General features: G+C 44.7%; 1 protein-coding gene across 2 annotated transcripts in view; it reads right to left on the reverse strand.

Moving 5' to 3' along the window:
• Positions 1-1706: 1706 nt before the first annotated feature.
• IKBKB (inhibitor of nuclear factor kappa B kinase subunit beta) overlaps positions 1707-22296 on the reverse strand; it is a 31043-nt gene continuing 10453 nt past the window's right edge. The window contains exons 5-21 of one of the 2 annotated variants that reach the window (XM_063139531.1): positions 22106-22194; positions 20691-20780; positions 19719-19843; positions 18708-18815; positions 17846-17975; positions 16017-16211; positions 15419-15533; positions 13824-13947; positions 12736-12887; positions 10807-10868; positions 9553-9662; positions 7516-7565; positions 6064-6163; positions 5617-5785; positions 4710-4834; positions 2274-2364; positions 1707-1915 (exon numbers count right to left, since the gene is read on the reverse strand). In XM_063139531.1, the coding sequence (XP_062995601.1) occupies positions 1847-1915; positions 2274-2364; positions 4710-4834; positions 5617-5785; positions 6064-6163; positions 7516-7565; positions 9553-9662; positions 10807-10868; positions 12736-12887; positions 13824-13947; positions 15419-15533; positions 16017-16211; positions 17846-17975; positions 18708-18815; positions 19719-19843; positions 20691-20780; positions 22106-22194 (1904 nt within the window). In that variant the 3' untranslated portion in view covers positions 1707-1846. The remainder of the gene's footprint in view (positions 1916-2273; positions 2365-4709; positions 4835-5616; positions 5786-6063; positions 6164-7515; positions 7566-9552; positions 9663-10806; positions 10869-12735; positions 12888-13823; positions 13948-15418; positions 15534-16016; positions 16212-17845; positions 17976-18707; positions 18816-19718; positions 19844-20690; positions 20781-22105; positions 22195-22296) is intronic. The other variant, XM_063139532.1, reaches the window with a different exon arrangement.

Here is a 22296-nt window from a genome sequence, read left to right on the forward strand (position 1 = left end):
CACTGGCTGAACTGATATTTTTGGGAGTCAGGAAGTGAAGGAAATAGTGAGAATAAGATTAAGTTCAGGTCTGTATTGACTAAGTGAAAACATAAAAAAATACTGAGTCCAGATGATGTTCATCTGAGAGTTCTTAAAAGGCCAGATGTGAAATTGTTCATCTAAGGAAAAAAACGTAAAATGATTCCTAAGATCAGCCTCTGTATTTGAGGGTTGGAAAGTGACTGATGTAACATTGATCTTTAAAAAAGAATCCAGGAAACTACAGGCCAGTTAGTTTAACATCTGTTCCAGGTAAATTGGTGGAGAGTTACTAAATATAAAATTAATAGGCAACATGGCTTTTACAAAGGTAAGTCTTGTTTCACTAACTTTTTAGAGTATCAGTGAACATATGAATAGAGGTGATCAAGTACACGTTGTTTACTTGGACTTCCAAAAACTTTTGACATAGTCCCTCACCTTAGCAGTCATGGGGTGAGAGGGCGTCTTATGGATCAGTATTTGGATAAAGAACAGAAAGCAGGTGCCTGAGAGCCTCTACACATGGCTTCTACACTATGAGCATAAGAGGAGCCATGCTGGATCAGACCAAGGGTCCTTTTAGATTCGCACACTGTACTCTAGAGGAAGACTGACAACTTCTGCTACCATGCCTGGTTTAGAGAGCTGCAGTTGTTGATCAGACTGAAATGCCTTGGGTGGAAGGCCACTGCCCTTCTGTTGCCAACTCAGTCCACGTTGGGAGTTGTAAATCCCTCTCGTGTGTGCCTCTGGTATATTTTTGTGTGTGACAAAATGAGGGTCGCCTCCTTTCTGCATTCTCACAGCAAACTTCTGCCTTGAAAACCTCCTCCAGGGCGTAATAGATTCTGTATCTTTAGTTCTTGGAGGTGGAGGAAGCACCCATACTTCAACACTTTGCATTGTGATGGCTAATCAAACCCTTAAGAGCCGTCAGCAGAGATGGTGAATGTGTGGACCACTAGATGTTGAACTGTCACTTCCATCATTGGCTATGATGGCTAAGGCTGAAGGGCCACAATGGCTGAGTTCAGACGACACACTGGTTGTTTCCCATTCTGTTCCTATTACACACACACACACACACACACACACAGTTGATTAGTGTGTCGTCCGAACTCAGCCAATATATCTTAAATGAGGCAACATATATGTGAGCTTCTGGCGGTTTAACCTCATGGCAGTGCCTCAGTGGCTTGAGTCTCCTTGCTAAAGCTAGCAGCCTATCTTTGGGGCTAGCGTACGCCTGTGCAGAGCCCTGTAGGAACCTGCCCTATGGTACGCAGAAGTGCAAGCAGCCCTGGCTAGAACTAGTGAAAAACACAGCTGTAACTTGTTAATTCAAGGCCAGCAGCAAAGGAGATGGGTTCTGGTCAACCTGCTACTAAAAAAAGTGAGGGATTGGCAGGCTAGAATGGAGTACTCCAACCAGATAGGGTCTTGGAGCAGAGTTATTTGCAGACCTCATCTTAGAAAGCAAGAGGAAAGGAATAGCTCTTGTTTATTTGGTGGAGGTTGTCCCAAGAAGAACTAGGGAATGCCTGGCTATCCTGAATGGCTGCTATTTCCTAGTATTGGCCTCACATGTTCACTTGCATGGAGAAGCCTGCAATTAACAAACAGGACCTAGGTGGGAAACGGAAACACTAGGGGTCCAGGTAGAGAATTCACACTCCAAGCAGTACAGAAAAACAATAGTTTATTTACAGACGGCTTAAGAGTCAAATACACAACTGGTGTCGTTATCAGTAAGCAAAAAGTACAGCTTTCTCCTCAAGAAAGCAGCTATAGTAATACATGTTCACCATCATGAAAGCCTTCTTCACATCTGGGTTTGCTCTGGATTCTGTCTGTCTTCTGCTTGAAGTTTCAGCCAACTCCAGTCCAAATTCTAAAAAACAAAAGAAGTGCTGATTTTGGCAAGTCATCCATAATTATGTTTCTCTGTCTGAATGTTTCCTTTATAATGAGTGTTCCTTATAAAAAAGATAAGATAAAATGAGGGAACATAAAGTGGCTACTCATGAAAATCCCTTTCTAGATCTGGACAAGGTCCCCTTTTATTATTATTATTATTATTATTATTATTATTATTATTATTTATTTATTTATTTATTTATTTATTTATATAGCACCATCAATGTACATGGTGCTCCTGTGGCCCTTGGTAAGTCACCCAGCATCACCCCCCGCCACCCTGAAAAAGGCTGTTCCTGCCTCCTGCTTTACATCAGAAAATGGGGTGTTACCGTAAGGCGGTGCTCTTGATCCTTCATTGTGTCAAGCATCACACTCTCCAGCTGATTGCAGAGGCTTTGAGACTCCATCAGCAGCTCATCACTACAAGACAAGTTACAGAAGACTGGTTTAAAAGAGCATCTCGCAAGAAACGGCAATGGTATAAAGGAAACCCAGTTGCTAATCACTGCTTGGTTTTGCCTGAATGGAAGGAGCTACGTAGGCTCTCACAACAGGCTTGCACTAACCCAGTAAAAACCTTAGCCTTTTTCCTACCGTTTGAACTGCATCACACATTGCTTTTCTAAATTTGCCCTGTGACTGCAGAGGTGCTCTTCAAGGAGAATTAAGTGTAAAGCCCCAGGGGCACACAGCTTAACTCAGGATATATTTTAGATTCTAGCTATTGTTTCTACCTTCCTTTGGTCAAATATATAAGCAGAGAGGAAAGGATAACTGGGGACAGAGTGTATATTTTCACCAAAAAAACACAACACAGAATTCACTGCTATTAAAAAAAAAAAGCCTGGGTGTTGTCATGGGTGAATAGTGTATTGGAACATTCTGTTTGGCTCTGAGTACATGTACCCAGATGCAGTATCTCCTTGCTCGACCTGCAATCAAACATATGCCACCATTCACACATAGTTTACTTCATTTTTACCTCTGACACGAGTAACCCAATATTAGTGTCAAAAGGTTACTTGGGAGTGATATTGCTTATGACAGGAGTAGGCAGCCGGGTGTCCTCCAGAAGTTTTGAACTACACCTTCCATAATCCCTGACCAATGATCATGCTGGCTGGGGATGGTGGGAGTTGCAGCCCCAAATAGCTGGTGAGCACTAAGTTAACCACTCCAGGCCTATAGTTTTAACAGCCATGTATCCGATACATAAAAAGACAATGTGGGAAATTTAAACACATTTTCATCACACTATACAGTTTCTAATCTGGTGTCGAATTCTTGACTTCCATGCATTTCTCTCATTGCATGTTCAGCATCCTGAAGCACAGATCTCTGTTCTTGAAATCTGGCATTGGTTTTAGTAGTCAGGCGGACGAGTAGACTCCTGTCAGAGAGAGGCCCTGCATACCACAGCACAATGATTCAAGTGAAGTGACCCGAGAGACTTGCTAATTCTTATAAAGCAGTGGTGGAGAACGTGTGACTCCAGACTCTTAACTCCCAACAGCCAGAGATCGTGGGAGGACCACAACTGCCCTACCTCCACTAACAATCCATTGTTGGACCCAAGATCAGCAACTGGAAGAGGCCTTCCATAATTGGAAAAGCTCTGCTCATGGAAGGTTCCTCCACCCAGTTTTGGGGATCCTCCCCAACACGGCTCAGTCCATTCAGCAGGGTCTCCTGCTTCAGCATAGCATTTTCAGGAGGCAGAGTGGGGAAACCCACTTCCATCAGCACAGCTGATCCAACGTAAATTTAAATCCAACCAGTGAACACAATCTTTCCTGTGAACCAAAACCCCTGATCAAGATATTTATTCCAGTAGTGATGTTGTGATGGCATTTAAGGGTGCTGGAGAGCTACTTCTTTTTGCAGGGTGTGGCAGGAGCAAGAATTAGTTCATCGTTGAAACACTGTCTGTATGCCACATGAGAAAGCTTTTGATACATAAAAATAACTTGTGGCACTGAACTCTGAGATGCCAGAGTTCCATAGCAAAGGACATGTTTTACATGCAGAAAGCCCTGCGTTCAATTTTTGGCATCTCCACTTAAGAGGATTCCAGGTACATGCTGGGAAAAACTTCCAGCTGAGACCTTGGAACACTGCTGCCCGTCAAGAGTAAATAAACCTGAGCTAGACAGACCAGTTTTCTGACAACGTCTCTGTGGAGACAAAGCACAAAGGCTATGTGCAGCAACACAGCGGTCAAAGGGAAAATTTGCTACCGTGAACATATTAAGTGGCACAAGCTTCTATGAAACTGATAAGGCTCTGACTGCGTCTGCAGAGTATGCAAATAAAGGCAAAGCAGCACTCTCCACTTGAAGAATAATTGTTATATTGAAGTTAACCATAGGGAGCTTTCCAACAGAGGCTGCCTAGTGTTACCAATCAAATGCATTGTGCAGCCATTCGGTTTATTCTGCCTTGACATTTTTTTCCTGGTAAGACAAACATCAGAAGCAGCAGTGGGAAAACACAGGAGGGTTACAAGTGGAAGAGGACATCTGAACCCCTTGTAGAATTCTGTGAATGAGGCAATTGCACAATAAAAGCTTTGGCTGGAAGCACCCAGTTATTTTTAAACTTGAAAAAACCCTTCTCTGATAGGACGTATGTGTGCTGTGGGAGGAGTTAAAGGATTTGGTGTTTTTCACCAGGCATACAGCGTGATATGATCCTGCACAATGTGGTGTGAATGAATGCAGAGGAAACCTATAACTATGACATTAAACAATCACTTTTAACATTACCTTTTAATCCCAGAATCTGTTAAATTGTGTGGGGTTGTGACCTGCAGTGACAGCTGACCATGGTTACAAAAACGCGACATATTCACGCTGTCAGGGCTCCCCGTGACAGGCCCACGCACCTTGCTCTGCCGGAGGAGAAAACACAGATTTAAGCTTTTTGCATGCAAAATAGAGAAACTGTTTTGGTAGGAAGCATTGCACCACCTCCCCTCCATGAATCAAGAGGGGATGGGATGTGTTCATATCAATATGGGAACTTTAAAAGTATACGGCAGTTCCTTTTCAAACTTCCAAAGAACCTCAGGCTTCCTCAAACAGAAGATCAGTAATAGAAGACAACCTTCCCTGCAGGATAGCTTCCTACCAAGTTTACCCTGTAGTATGCAGCAACAAGGGAGTAATGGGTGTACTCTGGCGTACTCTCAGTTAACATGAAGACCAACATGCCTGGTCGGTGTCTCTTGTAAACAGCATGGTCTAGAGCAGTGGTTCTCAACCTTCCTAATGCCGCGACCCTTTAATACAGTTCCTCATGTTGTGGTGACCCCCAACCATAAAATTATTTTCGTTGCTACTTCATAACTGTAATTTTGCTACTGTTATATAGCAAAATTATGTAGCTCAGTTACTAAGACCATCGGAAATATGTGTTTTCCGATGGTCTTAGGCGACCCCTGTGAAAGGGTCGTTCGACCCCCAAAGGGGTCGCGACCCACAGGTTGAGAACCGCTGGTCTAGAGCATTCCTCAGAATTTGTGAAACACGCAGGAATTTTGTGGCAATCGTACAGAAGTTCCTCAGTAGATAAGATAACAGAGAAATGGTTCCCAAAAAGTAGAAGCAAGTGGACATAGCTATACTACTTGATCTCCCCCACATGAAGACAATTTTGATGTTACACACGTACACTCTTTTCCACTTCACTCACACAGGCAATTTTCAGCAGGTTCCACAGTTCTTTCTGCCGTTTCTCCTGAAGCCTGACCACTGTTTTCTCATCTTCATTCATCAGGCTCATCACCTCATCCACTTTAGGAAACAACTCCAGGGCCTTTTGCTTGCAGACAACCGTATTACTGTAAAGAATGATAGTCTTGTCACTGATCAGCAGCAATCACAACAAAAGCTGGTAGGTGGGGGCAGAGGGTTCACTGTTCACTGCTGCTGGAAATAGTCCATGTACATTGCACGGTATCCCTGCAGGATATTGATGGTGCATTGATGGTGCTATATAAATAAATAATAATAATAATAATCCCATTCCCCCCCCCCCGCCCATTCCAGCTTTATTCCAAATAACCAGCAATAACTCTCCATTACAATGGGTTTTCAGAAGGATGTGTTTGTGCCCTACCTGAGCTGAACATACAGGAGGCGGACTTTCTTTTCAAAGGTTTGGATTGCCTGTAGTAGCAATCGCACTACTTCTTGGCTATCTCCGCTACTTCTTTGGTCTAAGAGAGACAGAGAGGACTATACAACATCAAGTGACACTTTGGGCAGGAGAGAGCGCATAAAAAGACACGATAAAAGGAGACAGCTCTCCTATCTGGCACTGCTTTATGCAACTGTTGGGATGCTACGGAGATTGCACCTATACCAGCATAATTTATGGGTCTCATCACTGACTCCAGTGCAGACTGGAATCACCACTAAATACTTGGAGATCACATTCTTCAACATTGCTCAGTAAGATTACAGCCAATCGGTATCGCTATTTCAGCACAATGAGATGAGGCTTACAGAGCAGTGAATGGGATACCTGAGTGCTGAGGGTGTGACAATGTAGGTGACAGATTAAGAGTCACTGTAGCACAAGCCTTCTTGCACTGGGTTTTGTGTCACCAGAGTTTGTGATTAAATTCCTGCTTTGCAGCTGATGCTACATACATGCACTGCTTGTGAAGTGACCTGTATCTCACCAAATTCAAACATTCATGCGAATTAAATGCTCAAATATTCCATGCTGGCGGCTCCTCCTTTTATTCACACAGGAAAGCAGAGGCGGGGAGCCTTTTTCAGCCCAAGGCAGAACTTAACTTCAGAGGAGCTCTGGGGTGGGGTGGGGAATTTAGGGGTGAGTTGGGCCAAGGGCTGTGGCCCAAACCACAAAGAATACCAGCATATTTTAGGTTGATGCTCTTATTGTCAGTAACTGAGCCATAGGAGAGGCATTTTAACCATTCAGAATGGGGGGAAACTGAAAAACCCAGGAAACCAACAAACAATTGGCAGATAATCAGCAATTAAGAGGAAGGGGACGTAGCCCTGGAGGGCTGGATTGGGACCCCTAGATGACAGGATTTGGGCTCCAGGACTGAAGTTCCCCACCCCTGCAGTAAAGGCAGTAAAAGCATAGCAGAAGCTGAGATTCTTTTCCCCTGCTCTTTCAATGCATGTTTATGGGGGCAGAATTCTTATGTAAATCTACATCTTTTATTACCTGATACTTGCATTTGCTAATATGGATTAGAAACACTTTTTTTTTTTTTTTTGGAAACATGAAGGAAGGCCAGACTTTTACCTCGCTTTAGCCACTGTGTGAACTGAAAGGGAGGGTAAAAATGTGTTAAGGGGCAACTAACTACTCCACAATAACAGTCTTCAGAATACCTACAGTGCTCTGTTCTGTGTTTTGCAGGACACAAGTCTGATTAAGGAACTAGGAAAGGAGAAGGGTGAGAGAGCATGCAGATACTGAGAGAACAGGATTTTGCCAATGTGCATCTGCACTTCCTCTTCTCCCGTGCCCAGCTTTGAAACAGTGCATACTGCAGCAAAATTCAAATACGGCAAAGCCTTTTACCTCTTGGTTTTTCCCTCAGTTTTCGGTATAAGTCCCTTGCTTGTTCCTCTCTAGAAAAGAAACAGGAAATAGAATAGGTACATTAGGAATACAGATCTGAAATACAGTCTTCTGGGGTGCAAGAAGCTGAATTATAATCTGAAGATGGAAAGGGATTGGTTTATACGTAGTTGGGTGGGATGGGTTCGATTATGCACACACATACCTCTGTATTTCAACTAGATAGCCATTTTTGTTCTAGGAGGAGGAGGAGGCTGGGAAGGCCTCTGGAAATGGCGTAAACCAGCCTCCCCAATCTCCTCCCCTCTCTGTCCATGGGAACACACTCTTCCTGTCCTCTCTGAGGTCGCCTTTTTGATCTCGGGAGAGGCAGGCAGTGCGGATCTCTCCACGCTGGCGGGGGGAGGGAGGGAGCTTGGAGTTCTGGGTGTTTCAGGCCTCAGAATCCGAAGTATCTGACAGCCTCTCAGAGCTTTCCTAGGGGGCAGAGGAGTGCTCTCCCTGTTATCCTGCAAAACGGAATGCAACTAACTTCCTTCATAGGGCAAAACAAAAGAGTACAAAGCACTTTTAAATCTGCATTTATAAAAGGGCTTCCTGCATGGTTTGCCACTCGCCGCTTGAATCCCCTCTGATCACAACTCTCAATACATAAATCCTCTTACCTTGACAGAACTTCTTTCCACAAACAATGACTCTTCTCCTTTTCCATTGCACCTCTCTTAATGACAGTCGTACAGATTCGGGGATTTGTACGTACATTTGTGCATAGGGGTTGCGTGCGCACAAAGCCTCAAATTCTGTATTGTGTGATCTTGCAGTACTTCAAGCTTCTCAGTGGAGTGAATACAGATCCATTGTTCAGCTACCAATTTAGATTTAATCTCAATGATTTGAGATGGGTAACCGAAGTTAAACATGAACAAAAAACATCTCTGTCCCAGAGGGTATACATTCATTTGAATCAAACTACAGAAAGGGGTGATCCCTTTGCGCAGCTCCCATTCAGAGCAGTGACTGCCAAGTGGCAGCCACGAAAAGATGGGAGGAGCGTAGATCTCTCTTAAAAGGGCTTGCTGGAGGCTTGGGAAGTGTGGGATGGAAGCAGGGTACTCACAAGTGACAGTTCAACACCTAAAAACCTGGCGATCACCTTTTCCTGATCTGTCACTATCAACAGCTGTCAAATTAGCCTATAAGCAGTCTTGACTTGTCAATTTCCTTGTATATTTTATACTGTACTTTGGTTCCCTTAGACAGCTGAAACATACAAAGGCAGTGACAAGGCAAGGTTATATATACTTGACAGCCAAAATTGCACACTTGCGGAACTGCTAAAGATTGACAAAAAAAAATTACAAACACATTTGTGTGCGTTCCTGGGTGAAATATATAGGTCCCATTTGCACAATTGTTGTGGGCCAAAAAAGTAATTTTTAAAAAAAAGGGTTGGCAAATGAGTGGCAGCCCTTTCAAAGTGCCGTTTGGGCATTGTTGGAAGGGCTGTCGCTGGTGAGGGAGGCTTCAGGCAGCTCAGGCTGGGACAATAAGGAAGAGTGGCAGGGTTTTTTGCTGCTCTTGCCAAGCGGCTCTGTACTTGATTGTCGCAACCCATGATGGGTTAGCTCTGCCAGGTTTGGGTGATACGCCAATCCATCGTAGATAAAACAACCCCTACAATAAGCCAAGGATTGTCAGGGTGGCTGGTTGCCCCCAAACAAGCGCCCCTGCCGGAAGTGATCTGGGTTCGGACGACACAAAACCCCACCATAGCTTGTTTCATACAACAAGCCATGATGGGTTGTCGCGTCGTGCGAACCCATTCATAAAACGCTTTTAAGATGGGGCAACTCAAACAAAAGCTGTCCCGTATGATGCATCATGCAGACATCGGGCCTCTTGCAGAGGCAGATCACAGATTGACACACTGGCAAAGGAGGCTGTTTTCTACTGCATGAAGCCAGTGGATGCTGGAGAGAATAATCTCTTCAGGAAAGGGTTAAAACCACAACAGGAGCATGACAACCAGCCACTCACAGGTCATCCAGGGAGCTCCCCTGTTTCCGGCCCTGTGGGGTTCTCTGCAGGTCTACAATGTCTGTTTGCAGGGCCATGGTCTTCTTCACCAGCTGCTCAACTTCTTCCTCCTTACGAGAAAAAAGAAGGAAGGGGACAAGAAGGGAGCAACAGGAGACCAGGAGCTGTTTAGCCATGGAGTGAGGAAGGCGACACGAAAGGAACAACCAAAGATTAGGAGTTCTATAGCTATGGGGAAAGGAATGTGCTCCCAGCTGCTCAGGCTGCAGGTAACCAACCCTTTAGCCACAGTCTTAAGCCCTCTCTGGCTGACAATGAGTAGAAGGAACTCATACCCAAGGAGGCCAGAAGAAAAAACCCTTTAAGGTCAGACAACTGTGTCCCGACTCGTCTTGCTGCTATTGGCCCGACTGCCCAAATGTCACTGTCTCAACTCAGGGCCTTTCAGTCTTGGAAATTAACAGCTGATTGCCAAGCAGGTGGGCCAAGAGTGGTGGTGGTGGGGGGTTTACGAGTGAACCTGACACACCGGGCCAAGAGCCAGCGGGGCAAGAGTGTAGTGAATAGCGTATGATATCCCTACAGCGTAGTCCAACGTTATCCAAGTCTCCTGGTGTGCTGGTTTTTTAAAAAATGATTATTATTTGGGGAAACGCAATTGGGGATGCAGTTAAGTTGCTTGTAGCAGCAACATGGGGAAGGGGGTGGAGGCAGGAAGGGGCGATTAATTGTTTCCCCACTCATGAGTGAAAACTTTGTGGGTGGGTTGTTGCTGTAAGTTTAAAACACTTAAATGGGTACTTTCATGTCAACAGCTCAAATCATTTTACTCAAAAACGAAAAAGAAAGGGTGACTGTTTGACCCATGCTGACAACACTGCTATAGTTATATGAGAGATAAGTAACTAACCACAACAAATGCTTTTAGAATACACTTTTTGCTTTTAAACAATATAATCTTAAAAGTATCCAAGCATAGAGACTTGACTCTTGGTTACTGCTAATCTTACATCTCTTTTGATACTGCCTCCCCCTCCCCGCCCCCCATCTGAAATACCATGCCTGAACTTGCACTCAGTGAAATATTGCCAGAGCCTGAGTGAGAACAATTGAGGAAAAGCTCCCTGGAGAGACTCAGAAATATTTCCCACCTTCCCACCCCTTTGCCCTCTCACAGATTCTGGCTTAGCAATTCCTGGCCAGCCTAAGTTACAATTATTTAAGCAAATAAAGCTTTAAAAAGTCAAAGCCTACCCTCCCACAGAGGTCTACAGCCTGCTCCATTTCCTTCCAGGCCAGCAGCAGTTTCTCAGAGGCTGCAAAGAGAACAGAGCAATGGTTTTCACACTTAAAACAACAACAGCGCCCAAGTGCCCCTCCTAAATAAGGAAAATGTCTGTTTGAGCAAAGACTTGATGAAACCCAAGTCTGATGAGAACACCGAGGGATTTAGGACCATAAAGCACGTGTTTTATCACGGACACAAAAGACACTATATGGCCTTGTGAACAACTAATTTTTAACAGGGGTCGTATTCTGAAGTGAGCATTGCCTGAAGGGTCTCAGTTGCTGTTTACACCAGAAGACCAAAGTTAAAGAGATCTTGTCTGTCTTGGGCTCACTTCAGACATCACATTAGTCAACGCAGTGTGAAAACTCCACTCAACAGTTGAGTTTTTAGGAGGTCCCCACACAATATGTTCTAACTCCACTGTTATGTGACTGTGGGCTGCCGTGGAGTTGAGTAAAATCCATCGTGACGTTTGACTGACAGTTCCTCTGCCCTCTCCTCTCCCCTCCCAATGGTATCCCATCAGCCATTGCTGCACTGGCTGCCTATTCGCTATCAGGCCAGGTTTAAGGTTCTTGTACTTGTGTACAAAGCCCTAAACAACTTGGAACCAGGATACCTGAGAGAGCGCCTTCTCCCCTACCAAACTTCCCGGTCCCTGAGGTCATCCGAGGGCCTGCTCCTGGTGGTTCCACATAGATCCATCCTCTGATTGGAGACCACCAGGGGAAGAGCCTTCAGCGTGGTGGCCCCCCTCCTGTGGAATTCCCTGCCTCTGGAGGTCAGGCAGGCGCCAACCTTGTACTCTTTTCGGCGCCTCCTGAAAACATCTTTATTCCAAGAAGCCTTTCCTTAATATGCAGCCTTGGATCTCTGTTTTTGCTTAAAATTTTGTTTTAACTGTTTTATTCTGTTTTTATTTTCATTTTATCTTGTACACCGCTCCAAAATTTTTCAATGGGGAGCAGTATATAAATATTCTAAATAAATAAATAAATAACAACCCCGGGGGCTCTCCTAGAGCAGTACTCACTCCTTTCACCGCTCTTGACAAGGAACTCTGTAGCCAGTGGGAAAAGTCAACTCAACATAACGGAAAACTCCACGGAGCCTGCCACACAACAGTTGTGCAGGAACTCTCCTCTGCGCAGTGTGGATATTCAGCATGGAGCGTTTTCCAAAAATACCTCCACCATGGGGTGGAGTTTTCCCATCAGACAACACATTTCTCAACAGTGGTGTAAAAACTCCACCGTGAAGTTCTAAAACCACTGTTGAGAAATGTGTTGTCTGAACTGAGCCTTGGAGTGGACATGGGCTGATAGTAAGGTGGGAGGTCTTTGGGATCTACGGCTGTGCTAGGGGCTAGAAGGGATGCCCTGAGCCACCATGGCCAGAAGAAAGGCCTGAGAAGAGTAGGACTCTGATACAACTGAATGGAGTGAGGGTGGGATGGATGGACACACACACTGCATGCAATGAGAAGGGACGGAGAGGCCAGAAATCTTCTTTCTCACCCAATTAAGTGCAAAGCTCCACAATATGTAGATGGGGGGATGAAAGTTATTTATTAAGCACATCAAGCCAAAGCACCATTCTGTTGAGTTTTCTCTCATGCCACAAACTCCCTGCACAGAGAAAACTAGCAGGTCAGGAAGAAGGATTCCAGCTTAGTGTTTTTCCTGACATGTGCTAAGAGTTTGGGGGCACAGGGAAGAATTCAGACTCACAAACCCTCTTTTGGACTCTGAAGTGGTCCGCTCTAGCAAGAACAGCAGCAGGGGACGCTGCTGTTAGTGTAACTTGGCAACCAAGACAAACACAAACTAGGGAGCATACCACCAGCCTCTCCTAGCAACAGCTTGTATCTCGTGAAAAAGAGCAAAACTCACTGATCCCAAATTCAATTTGCTCGTTGTACTTCTCCAGGTCAATCTGGATGCTGGTTTTGAAGAAGTTCAGCTTTGCCTTCAGCTGCTGGGATAAGGAGGCCATGTTATTCTTCATCTTGGAAAGGGTGCTGTTGTGCCGTAGCAGGTTCCTCCTAGGAAGCCAGGGAAAGGAAGAGAGTCACCCGCTGTAGAGGCCCCACTGACTGCCTCCACCCATGTTCCCCACACACATTCCACAACCATCTGCCCCACCCACTGTCAGCAAGCAACATGGCCCAAACCTTTTAACCAATAGTTTTTTCAGTCCCACAGACATTAGAGCCTGCATTCAGAGCTGTGCATTCTACACAGATATTAGTCCTGAGGACTAAATTCAGCAACCTGAGAATTTCTGCTTCGGTCTTCTTTTCCTCAGTTTTTTTTAAGCTAGGTGTTTATCCCCAGTGACTGCATAAGAGCTCTGCTGGGTAAGACCAAGGGTTCATCTAGCCCAGCACTCTGTTCCCACAGTAGCTGGCCAGGGACCCCCCAAGTAGGACATGGGTGCAACAGCACCCTCCAGCCCATGTTCCCCAGCAACTGGTGTATATAGGCTTACTGTCTCTGATACTGGAGGCAGTAAGCCTGGAATTTCAGATGGCCACTGAGCAGGACTTCCATGCACAGCCCCAGACTTTGCCTCAGGACTAAGGTAAGCAAAAACCAATTAGGCAAACAAATACAATGCAAATGTATTGACAGGCAGCGTCACACTCTGGACTCTGGGAGCCCGGCTCCATTCAGGCGTTTCAGAAAACAGGGTCAGATGTGTCTTCTGACCTCTGATCTCCCGCTTCCCTCCTGACCATAATTATCTTATACAGCGCTCCCCCTGTCAACTACAATGAAACAATTTGTCAGTCAGTTTTTAATGTTGCAGAATTATACCTTCTCCAAGCACAGAATTTGGGATATAGATAGATAGATAGATAGATAGATAGATAGATAGATAGATAGATAGATAGTGGGGTGCAGAGTTCGCACAGGCCTGCCCCTGATATGGTTGAGCAGATAGACAGAACCCCAAGGGACACCATTGTATTGCCTACATGGCTGCTTTTTGACCATTCTGAAGCTGGTTAAAGTCCTCATTCAAACTTCGGATTGTGTGCCAGACCTGACCCCATACTTTCCGCAGCTGGAAGAAGGCGAGGATCTTGTTTGGATCCTGCACTGTGGAAGAAAGAGACGAAATATCACCACCAAGAACAGCAAGTGTGCTGGACAGAAACTGGAAAATCCAGCTTCAGACAAGTGTTTGTGAAACTAACTATGCCACATGCTGGTACCAAGGGAATCCTATGCACGTTTAGACAAAGAAAAAGTCCTACAACTCCAAGCATGCATATTTAAACAAAGGAAAAGTCCTACAAAAAGTCCTTGCTGGCTGGGGAATGCTGGGAGTTGTGGGACTTTTTTCTGTCTAGACATGCATAGGATTGTGCCTTTAGTATCCTTTGGCTTTATCAGGTTATCCCAAGTTCTGATTAATCTTCTCAATTAACTGGAAAACTACAGAGTTCTCTCTGGAGTCAAATCAAACTTTCAGTCCTGAATATTCCTGCAACCAGCAAGCCAAAATTACTCCCTGACTTGCCTTGTAATTTAATGGAACTTGCCTGCATGATTAATGGAACTTGCCCTGACCTCCAGTGGATCTTGGGGGGTGGATCCTACTGCTGCCATTGGGTTGCCATAGATTTCACTTCTGCCCTGCCTCCTGACAGATGCAGGGACAGCCATTCAGTGCCTGACAAGAGCGCATCTCTGCACCTCACACCATTTGCCTGCTGGTCACCATAGAATTATCTCTGTCCACATGAGTGAGGAATTCCAGCACGACACCTTGACTTGCCAGCAGTTGTTGGCCTCTTTTCGATTCACTCCGACTTCTGATGTTTCTCACTGAACAAACCAGAGGTCGAACCAATTTGAAGGTTTGCTATCCCAGGGTAACTGATCGTGCAAACAGCCTCTCAAAACACCCATTTTAGTTTGGCGCTCAAACCTGTAATGAGTCTGTGTGATTTAGAGCAATTTCTTTCTTTCTTTCCTTCCTTCTTTCCTTCCTTTTCAAGTTCCTAGCCCTTATGTTTGCAAATAAGCTTGAAAGTGTAGAGGGCAATGCCTGATGAAATTTCACAAGTCAGAAGGAGCCCATCCACGTGACTAGCAAAAGAAAATAAGTCATGCCAGGTAACAAAATATTTTATTTATTTATTACATTTATATCCTGCCTTTTCCTCCAAGGAGCCCAAGGTGGCATACATGATCCTCCTCATCCTCATTTTATCTTCAAAACAACCCTGTGAGGTAGGTTTCACTGAAAAGTCAGTGACTGGACCACAGTCACCCGGTGAATCTCATGTCCAAGGGGGGACTAGAACCCAGGTTTCATGAGTTCCAGTCCAGCACTTTAACCACTACACTACATGTGTGCACCACCACTAACATGCTTAATATGTTTAATTTGTACATATCACAAAATGCAGCATTTAATTGGTACAGAATTTGGACTGCTATTTTTAAAACAAGGAATACATTTATGTTTTCAGGGACAAAAGTAGCAAGTATTGCTCACTGCATCTTCTGGAAACAATTCCTTTCCCATCCCAGCAGCACTAAACAAAGATAAAGTTCTTACGGATCCAGTTAATGCTTTCTGAATGAGGCCGTGGGGAGATCTGAGATTCGTACGTAACTTTTCGGTTGTCAAACAGGAAGAAGAGGCCTGTGTCAGTGGCTGTGGCATCATTCAGCTGCAAGAAAAGACAGGTGTAATTTCAATGGAGTGGTGGGTGACTCTTAGTGATAGACTGATGATTTGGTTACATTTATAATCCTGCCCTATCCAAATGTTGGACAATAGCAACAGAACATCAATAGCTAGCTCCACAAAGGTGTCACTAGTCTAGTGTCCTAACTGAGAGAAGGACGAGGCAGGAACAAATGCAACATTTTCAATACAACGGGATAAAACCAGCAGCCCACTCACTCCCACTCAATAGCCTTGTCCCTCAATCCTTCACAGTTTCCCTTGTTTGCTTTTCTTGAGCAAGTTTACTGGGCTCTCAAACCATCTCTCAGCCAAACCATTTCCCCGCCCTGCGTCTCTCTTAACAAATGACAATTCCTTAGAAGGGTTTGTAGTTAAAAGAAAGGGCAGAACTTAGTCCTCCCAGCTGAGAGTATCCCAACAGCGATCAGAGATTGCCACTGGGAGAAAACATTGCTGGACCCACCTTTATGTCAGCTAGATACTGAATGGCTGGCTTCTCAGGAAACAATGCTAACCCCCCTTCTTGCAGGAGCTCTTGGTCCTGCTCCGGAATGCCCGTATCTGCCTGGATCTTGGTTTTTACACTCTGTAAGGTCTCTTCCTCAGCTAGAGAGTACACGTGCACAATACCTGTAACCATGTTTAGGATATGAACCAGCTGCAAAGAAGAAACAAAAGGCAGAGGGGAACTCAAACAGTTGCCAGATTATACTGGACACACCTGATCTCACTCCAGTTCAAGAATTTGTCCAGGAAAAAACCCAACAGATAGAGCCCACCATTAGCAAGACTTCTCTCTCTCTCTCTCTCTCTCTGGAGTTGTTTAGACAATTGCGGGGTGAAAAGAAGCCATGGTGGTTTCTCCCCCGACTCTTGCATGTGCCCATCATTCACATAATTACCCACACTGCAGTGCAGGTCGGCGTGTCGTCTGAACTCGGTGTGCAGCACAACAGGTGTGTGTGTTCATATCCACCATACAACCCCTACTGCAAGTCATGGGTTATAGGATGGGTCTGAAGCCATCCTGCTGTGCCGTGTGACAGGTTCAGACAACACGCCAGTGTGCTACAGAACAGGTAATTGTATCAGCTATGGACACACACGCAGCACACACAGGGACAGTGGGGAGAACCCACAATGCCTCTCCCCCACCCCACCCCGATCATCTGAACCTGGACTCTCTCTGCCAGAGACGCTATAGGCAGTGGGGATGCATATTTTATGCCCATAAAATAGCAACTCAGATTCTGCAACTACCATGTAAGTTCTAGATGCAACTATCACATACGTTTTAGAATTTTTGGCCCCAACACACCATTTCCCACAGGCTTTCTGAGGCGCTGCAGCCTGATGGAGCACTGCATCATATGTAAATCTACATGACTGCATCGCCACTCTCTCTGTGTAACAGCAAGCAAATGAGAAATGCCTTTGGATACTTTATGAATCTACTCCAGCAGAACCATGAAGCATCCACTATGAACGTTTCCCAATTATCTATAAATATGCATTTGAATATTTATCTGTTATCCACCTTTTCAAAGAAAAATTCTGCTCAAGGTAGAGATTCTTCTTGTGGAACACCTCCCCCGCCAATATCCAACACATTACTCCAAGGGGCTGTTCACACAACACACAAATCATACTTAGTGATGGAGGGTAGGCTGTTTGAACCATGCTCTTTTTTTTTTTTTTTTTTGAAGCATAGGTTTCCATGTTGTCTGAATGCAGCCAGGGTGGCTTGTTAACCATGCAGTGTGGCTTATTTTTCTCAAATAAGCCGCCTTGAGAGCCCATGGTTTGTTGTTGGATTGTTCAGGGCGGTTAACAAGCCACCTTGCTGCATTCAGATAACACGTCAACCCACCCTGCAGAAAACGTGTTGCTTTCAGACAATAGGCTAACCCACAATTCAACAAACTCTCGGTTCAAAACAACCCACACTCAACCATTGAGTGTGAGTTATCATGTTGTGTCAACAGGCCCTGAGATACTGAATACAGTAACAAAAGTCTCCAAAAATATTTTTTTTTAAATTAAAAAAAGAAAAACCTGACAGTTTAATAACTGGTGCCACTGAGTGAAAAACTTGAAGAAATTTGAGCAAAATAGGTTGTGTACACTTTTCTCTGATGGTATAGACAGGAAGGGTCTTTAAAACTGGGATCTCCAAGAACTGTAAATGCCCCACTCTGTTCCTAATATAATAAAGTCCCAATTCACCTGGTCAATGTATACATACAATATACATGCAGAACCCCTTATTTCTTTCTTCTTTATAGAACGTACTTTTAAATTCAAGATATCATCCAAAGCCTTGAAACAACCATTGGTGCCATACGTGGGATCAGTGCCTCTTTGCCTTGGATGCCATTTGAGCATAAGCTGTAACCATTTCTCCAGCCTATCAGCCAAAAGACTGTGAACACAAACACACACGCAAAAGGAGTAACGAGAAGGGAAATACTGAAGCAGGATTACTAAAACAGAGAGAACAAATCAAAGCATCTCCTCTGAACCCCTTTTCTGCAGCGAAGGGTTTTGAAAGTGTATGCTCGGGAGGCATCATGGGCACTTCTGTACTCAATACAGCTGCCAACCTCTCCCCACAGCTTCTGTTCGCTATACCCCTATGTAGTTATCATCCCACAAAGTATTATGGGCCAATTCCAGCGTGATTTCTTCCATTCCTTCTGTTGGTTGTCAAACATACACTGCAAGATCTTGAAGGCAGAGGTTGCTCTTTTTCTGCTAATGCTATTTTGAAAGTGAAAGTCCACCAACAGTGCAATATTTTTATTATTATTTAATAGCAGTGCTATCTATCATTCAGTGGTGAGAGTGTGGGGTTGGACATGGAAAATCCAGGTTCAAATCCCTGCTCAGCTATGAAGCTCAATGGATGGGCTCAGGCAAAACTTTATTTCTCTGCCTAATCTACTTCACAGGGTTGTTTCAAAGATAAAAGAACATGAAAGATTAACAGCTGGAGCACCACTCCTGAGCTCCCTGGAGGAAGGGGAGGATTAAAATGTAAAGAATAAGCCTAAAAGAAAATTCCAGATTTCTCTAAATGTTTTCTCCAAATCCACCTTTAACCACTTGTAAAAGAGGCAACCAACTGTTCCTTGATGTGTAAGTAGTTCCTTACCTGTTCAGATTATTGGGGTGTGGCAGTTTGCTAGAAAATTTCACTTCTCCAGACAAGCTTTCACAGACAACAATATCCAGCTCACTCTTCTGGCGGACTTTTGAATGCCTAAGAGAATCAAGGTAGGTTTCAGGGACCTCAGCCTCCTTTGTCAAGGAAATGTCTGATCCTATACTGAAGGCTTACAGATTGATTGTGGCAGAGGTTTTCATAGCTTAGAGACTATTTTGCTAGATGCATACAGCATTGTCCTCAGTTGGCACATGCACACATACAGGTACAGAGAGAAATAAAATCTAAACATTTGGATCAAAAGACCACATAGTGCAAGAAGCAACATTTAAGTGGGCAGATGCAAGTGACTCCACACCTCTAGAATGGGTTGCTATCTGGGGTCTGTCAGACCCCAACATAGCAAGTTTTTAGGAAAACTCTAAAGATTAATCTGTAAACTTTTCTTAGTTTGTAGCTGCAATTGTGTCTTAAATTTTAGTACTCTCTGGGCAGATATTTTTATTGTTTGTGTTTGTTGATTTTATTAATTTTGGCTTAGAAGCTTTTGCTTCCATTTTAGGTTCACTGCAGCTTGTCTTGTCATCCAAACCCAGACAAACTGTGGTTAACCGTAACTACATGTCAGTTGAAACAAGTCAACTTCAAAACACAGATTATGAACCTGACTTGTTTCAACTAATAGTTAAGGTTAAACACATTTTAAGGGCCAAACAATGAGTGATGTACTCATTAGTAGAGCACCTGTTTTGCATGCAGAAGGTCGCAGTTTTGACCGCCCCCAGCCTGAAACCCTGGAGAGCCCTTGCTGCCAGTCAGTGTTCTGGCTTGGTAAAAGACAGATTGCTATGTTCCTTCCTTATAAACCACAATGAATCTATGGAGGCCAAATAAGCACTAACTGCTCCTCTAGGCTTTCTGCCAAGACAAATATTAATCAACTTCTTAGAAGTTACAGAAGACACATCTGAATTCCTCCCTCTGCCTCAAGTTACTCACCATTGTACTGGTTGCCAGTTGGGCAGAAAAGGTCGGAAGCCTGTGATACATTCAAATGCTAATGTACCAAAGCTCCAGTAATCCACTGTCACCGTGTACTTCTGCTGCTCCAGCAGCTCTGGCGCCTGAAATATCAAGAACCAGGAAGAAGTTAACCATGCAATCCTATACATGTCTACTCAGAAGTAAGCACCACTGAGTTTAATGGGGCTTGTTCCCAGGTAAGGTGCAATCCTATAAGGGGTGGGCAATCTCTGTTCCTCCTTATGTTTAGGCCCTCAATTCCCATAATCCCTCACCATTGGCTATGGTGGCTAGAGTTGATGGGCTAAAACTGGAGGGCCACAGATCTTCTACCTCTGCTTTACACCCTTAAGTCAATCTCCCAACTTCTTTAAAAAAGCTCACTAGAACCCAGGCAGCAGAGCTCTTGAGATGTTCCCCACCATCCCCAAACTTTAAGACATCATGTTTTAAAAACGTGTGTGTGTGTAGGGGTAGTACCGGCAAAAAAAAGTACTGATTGGCACAACACACGTTAGTCAGTACCGCAAGACATGTCATGATTGACCACTAGCTTAGGTGGGTTTTAAAACAGGATTTGACAAATTCACGGAGGAGGCTATTAGTGTTGTTAGCCATAAGAGCTAAGCAGAACCTCCATGTACAATGGCCATATACCTCTGAATACCAAATACTGGGGACAAACAGTACTGGAAGGCCAGCACCTTCATGCCTGGCTTGTGAGTGCCAGAACCATGGGCCTGATGTTGTTGGAGGCAGAATGCTGGACCAGGTAAGCTGAGTTCATGCCAGGCAGCTGAAATGCTTCCTCCAGACTTTGACCTTTTGGTTGCTAACAGCCCAACATCCTGCTCATCCATTCCAAGTTTATTGTGCTTCTTCCATTCCTCCTGCCCAACTGCATCATCCTTGGGCACCTGTACTCCACCTACCTGGGAGAATTCTTACCAGATATTGCAATGTCCCAACAAAGGAAGTGCAAAGGCTGCCTTGATCCAGTTCTTTGGCGTATCCCAAATCAATGATCTTGTGTATTAGCTGAGAGAAAACACAGAAAGTGACATTTGTGAAAGCATGTTAAGAGCGCTTGGATGGGAGAAAAGAATATGACAGCTTTCATGAAATAACAATTACTACAACATAACAGCAACAGAGAAACAGCTGACAAATGCACATCAGAAACAAGGTGTTGGATGGCCAGCGCCTGGCAAGTCTGGGTGCCTGCCCAGAACCAATGGCTGTTCGACAGCCCTACTGGGCCACTTCGCACAGCATGACAGCTCACCATAACCTATGGTGAAGCTGCAGTGTATGCAGCCACCATTTTGCATAGCCAACCTCACTCAAGGTTTGTTGTGTCATACGAACTGGTGAGCGTGGGTTGTGCAAGGGTTAAACAACCTCTGCATAATCCTAGAACAGACCACAGGTGCTGCAGCTTGTTGTGTGTTCAATAATCGCGACGAGCCCTGCCATGCAAACCAGGCTACTGAGTTGTGCTCTAGACCCAGCATAATCCCTAATCCATCCTCCCTCTATGGGAGAAAGGACTGAGGATCACATAATTAATATAAAGGGTATCATGAAGTTGGAGGAGGGATCTACAAAACATACAGCCAGCACTTTATAGCTGACAGGCCCTAAGCCCTCCCATCCAACACATGGTCCAAAACCAGGATGATCCCCTCCCACCTGCCACAGCCCACCATAAAGCAACCCATACAAGTCAAACCATGGTGTGCTAGAAGCTGAGAGCAGGTATGCTACGAAGTGATGCCTGCAGAGCCATGAATTCCAAGTGACTTGCATAAGAGGACCAAGAAACCAGATGTTGCAAGGAAGCAGCTCCACAGCACTAGCACAAACCTCCAGACAATTTAGTCCTCTATTTTCTGAGTAAATATGGCAGATCAGTCAGTCATTGGCTGGGTTCAGAAGAACAGTGCGTGTTCCTTGTGTGCCTGCCATTTCCCTAATTACCCTTGTCATGTTGTCTGAACCCAGCGAGGTGGGTGGCAGAGGTGGCTTCCAAACCACCCTGTAACTCCTAAAACAAGCCATGGGTTGTGTGGTGGTTTGGAAGCCACCCCTGCCATGCACTTTGCTGGGTTTGGACAAGATTAGGAAAATTACCCTCACATGCACACCGTTTCCCAGGGCAGGGCAAAGAAGCCACTGTGGCCTCCCCCTCCCCATGATCGTCCGAACCTGACCTCTGAGCGCAAGTAAAGCCCACCCCACTCACTGAAACTTTCCAAATGACATTTGACAGGAGCAGTGCAACTCTGCCCAACATCCTGCACTTATAAGCAATAGTTCCTGGTAACCCAGGTGGGAAAGCTGAAGAGAGGAACATCACTCACCCTCTCTTCTCCTTGTTGCAGGACAATATTTTCTGGTTTCAAGTCTCTGTGGATGATCCTGTTCTCATGAAGATATCGGAGAGCAGAGGCTGACATGGAATGAGAGAGAGAGAGCCACGTCATCAGAAAAATCTACCCTTATTCTTTTGATAAATGCAAGAGAAGATGGGAACGTGGAAATTTCAAGCAGC

Source organism: Elgaria multicarinata, chromosome 12 (genome assembly GCF_023053635.1).
Source record: "Elgaria multicarinata webbii isolate HBS135686 ecotype San Diego chromosome 12, rElgMul1.1.pri, whole genome shotgun sequence".
Taxonomy (NCBI): Eukaryota; Metazoa; Chordata; class Lepidosauria; order Squamata; family Anguidae; genus Elgaria; species Elgaria multicarinata.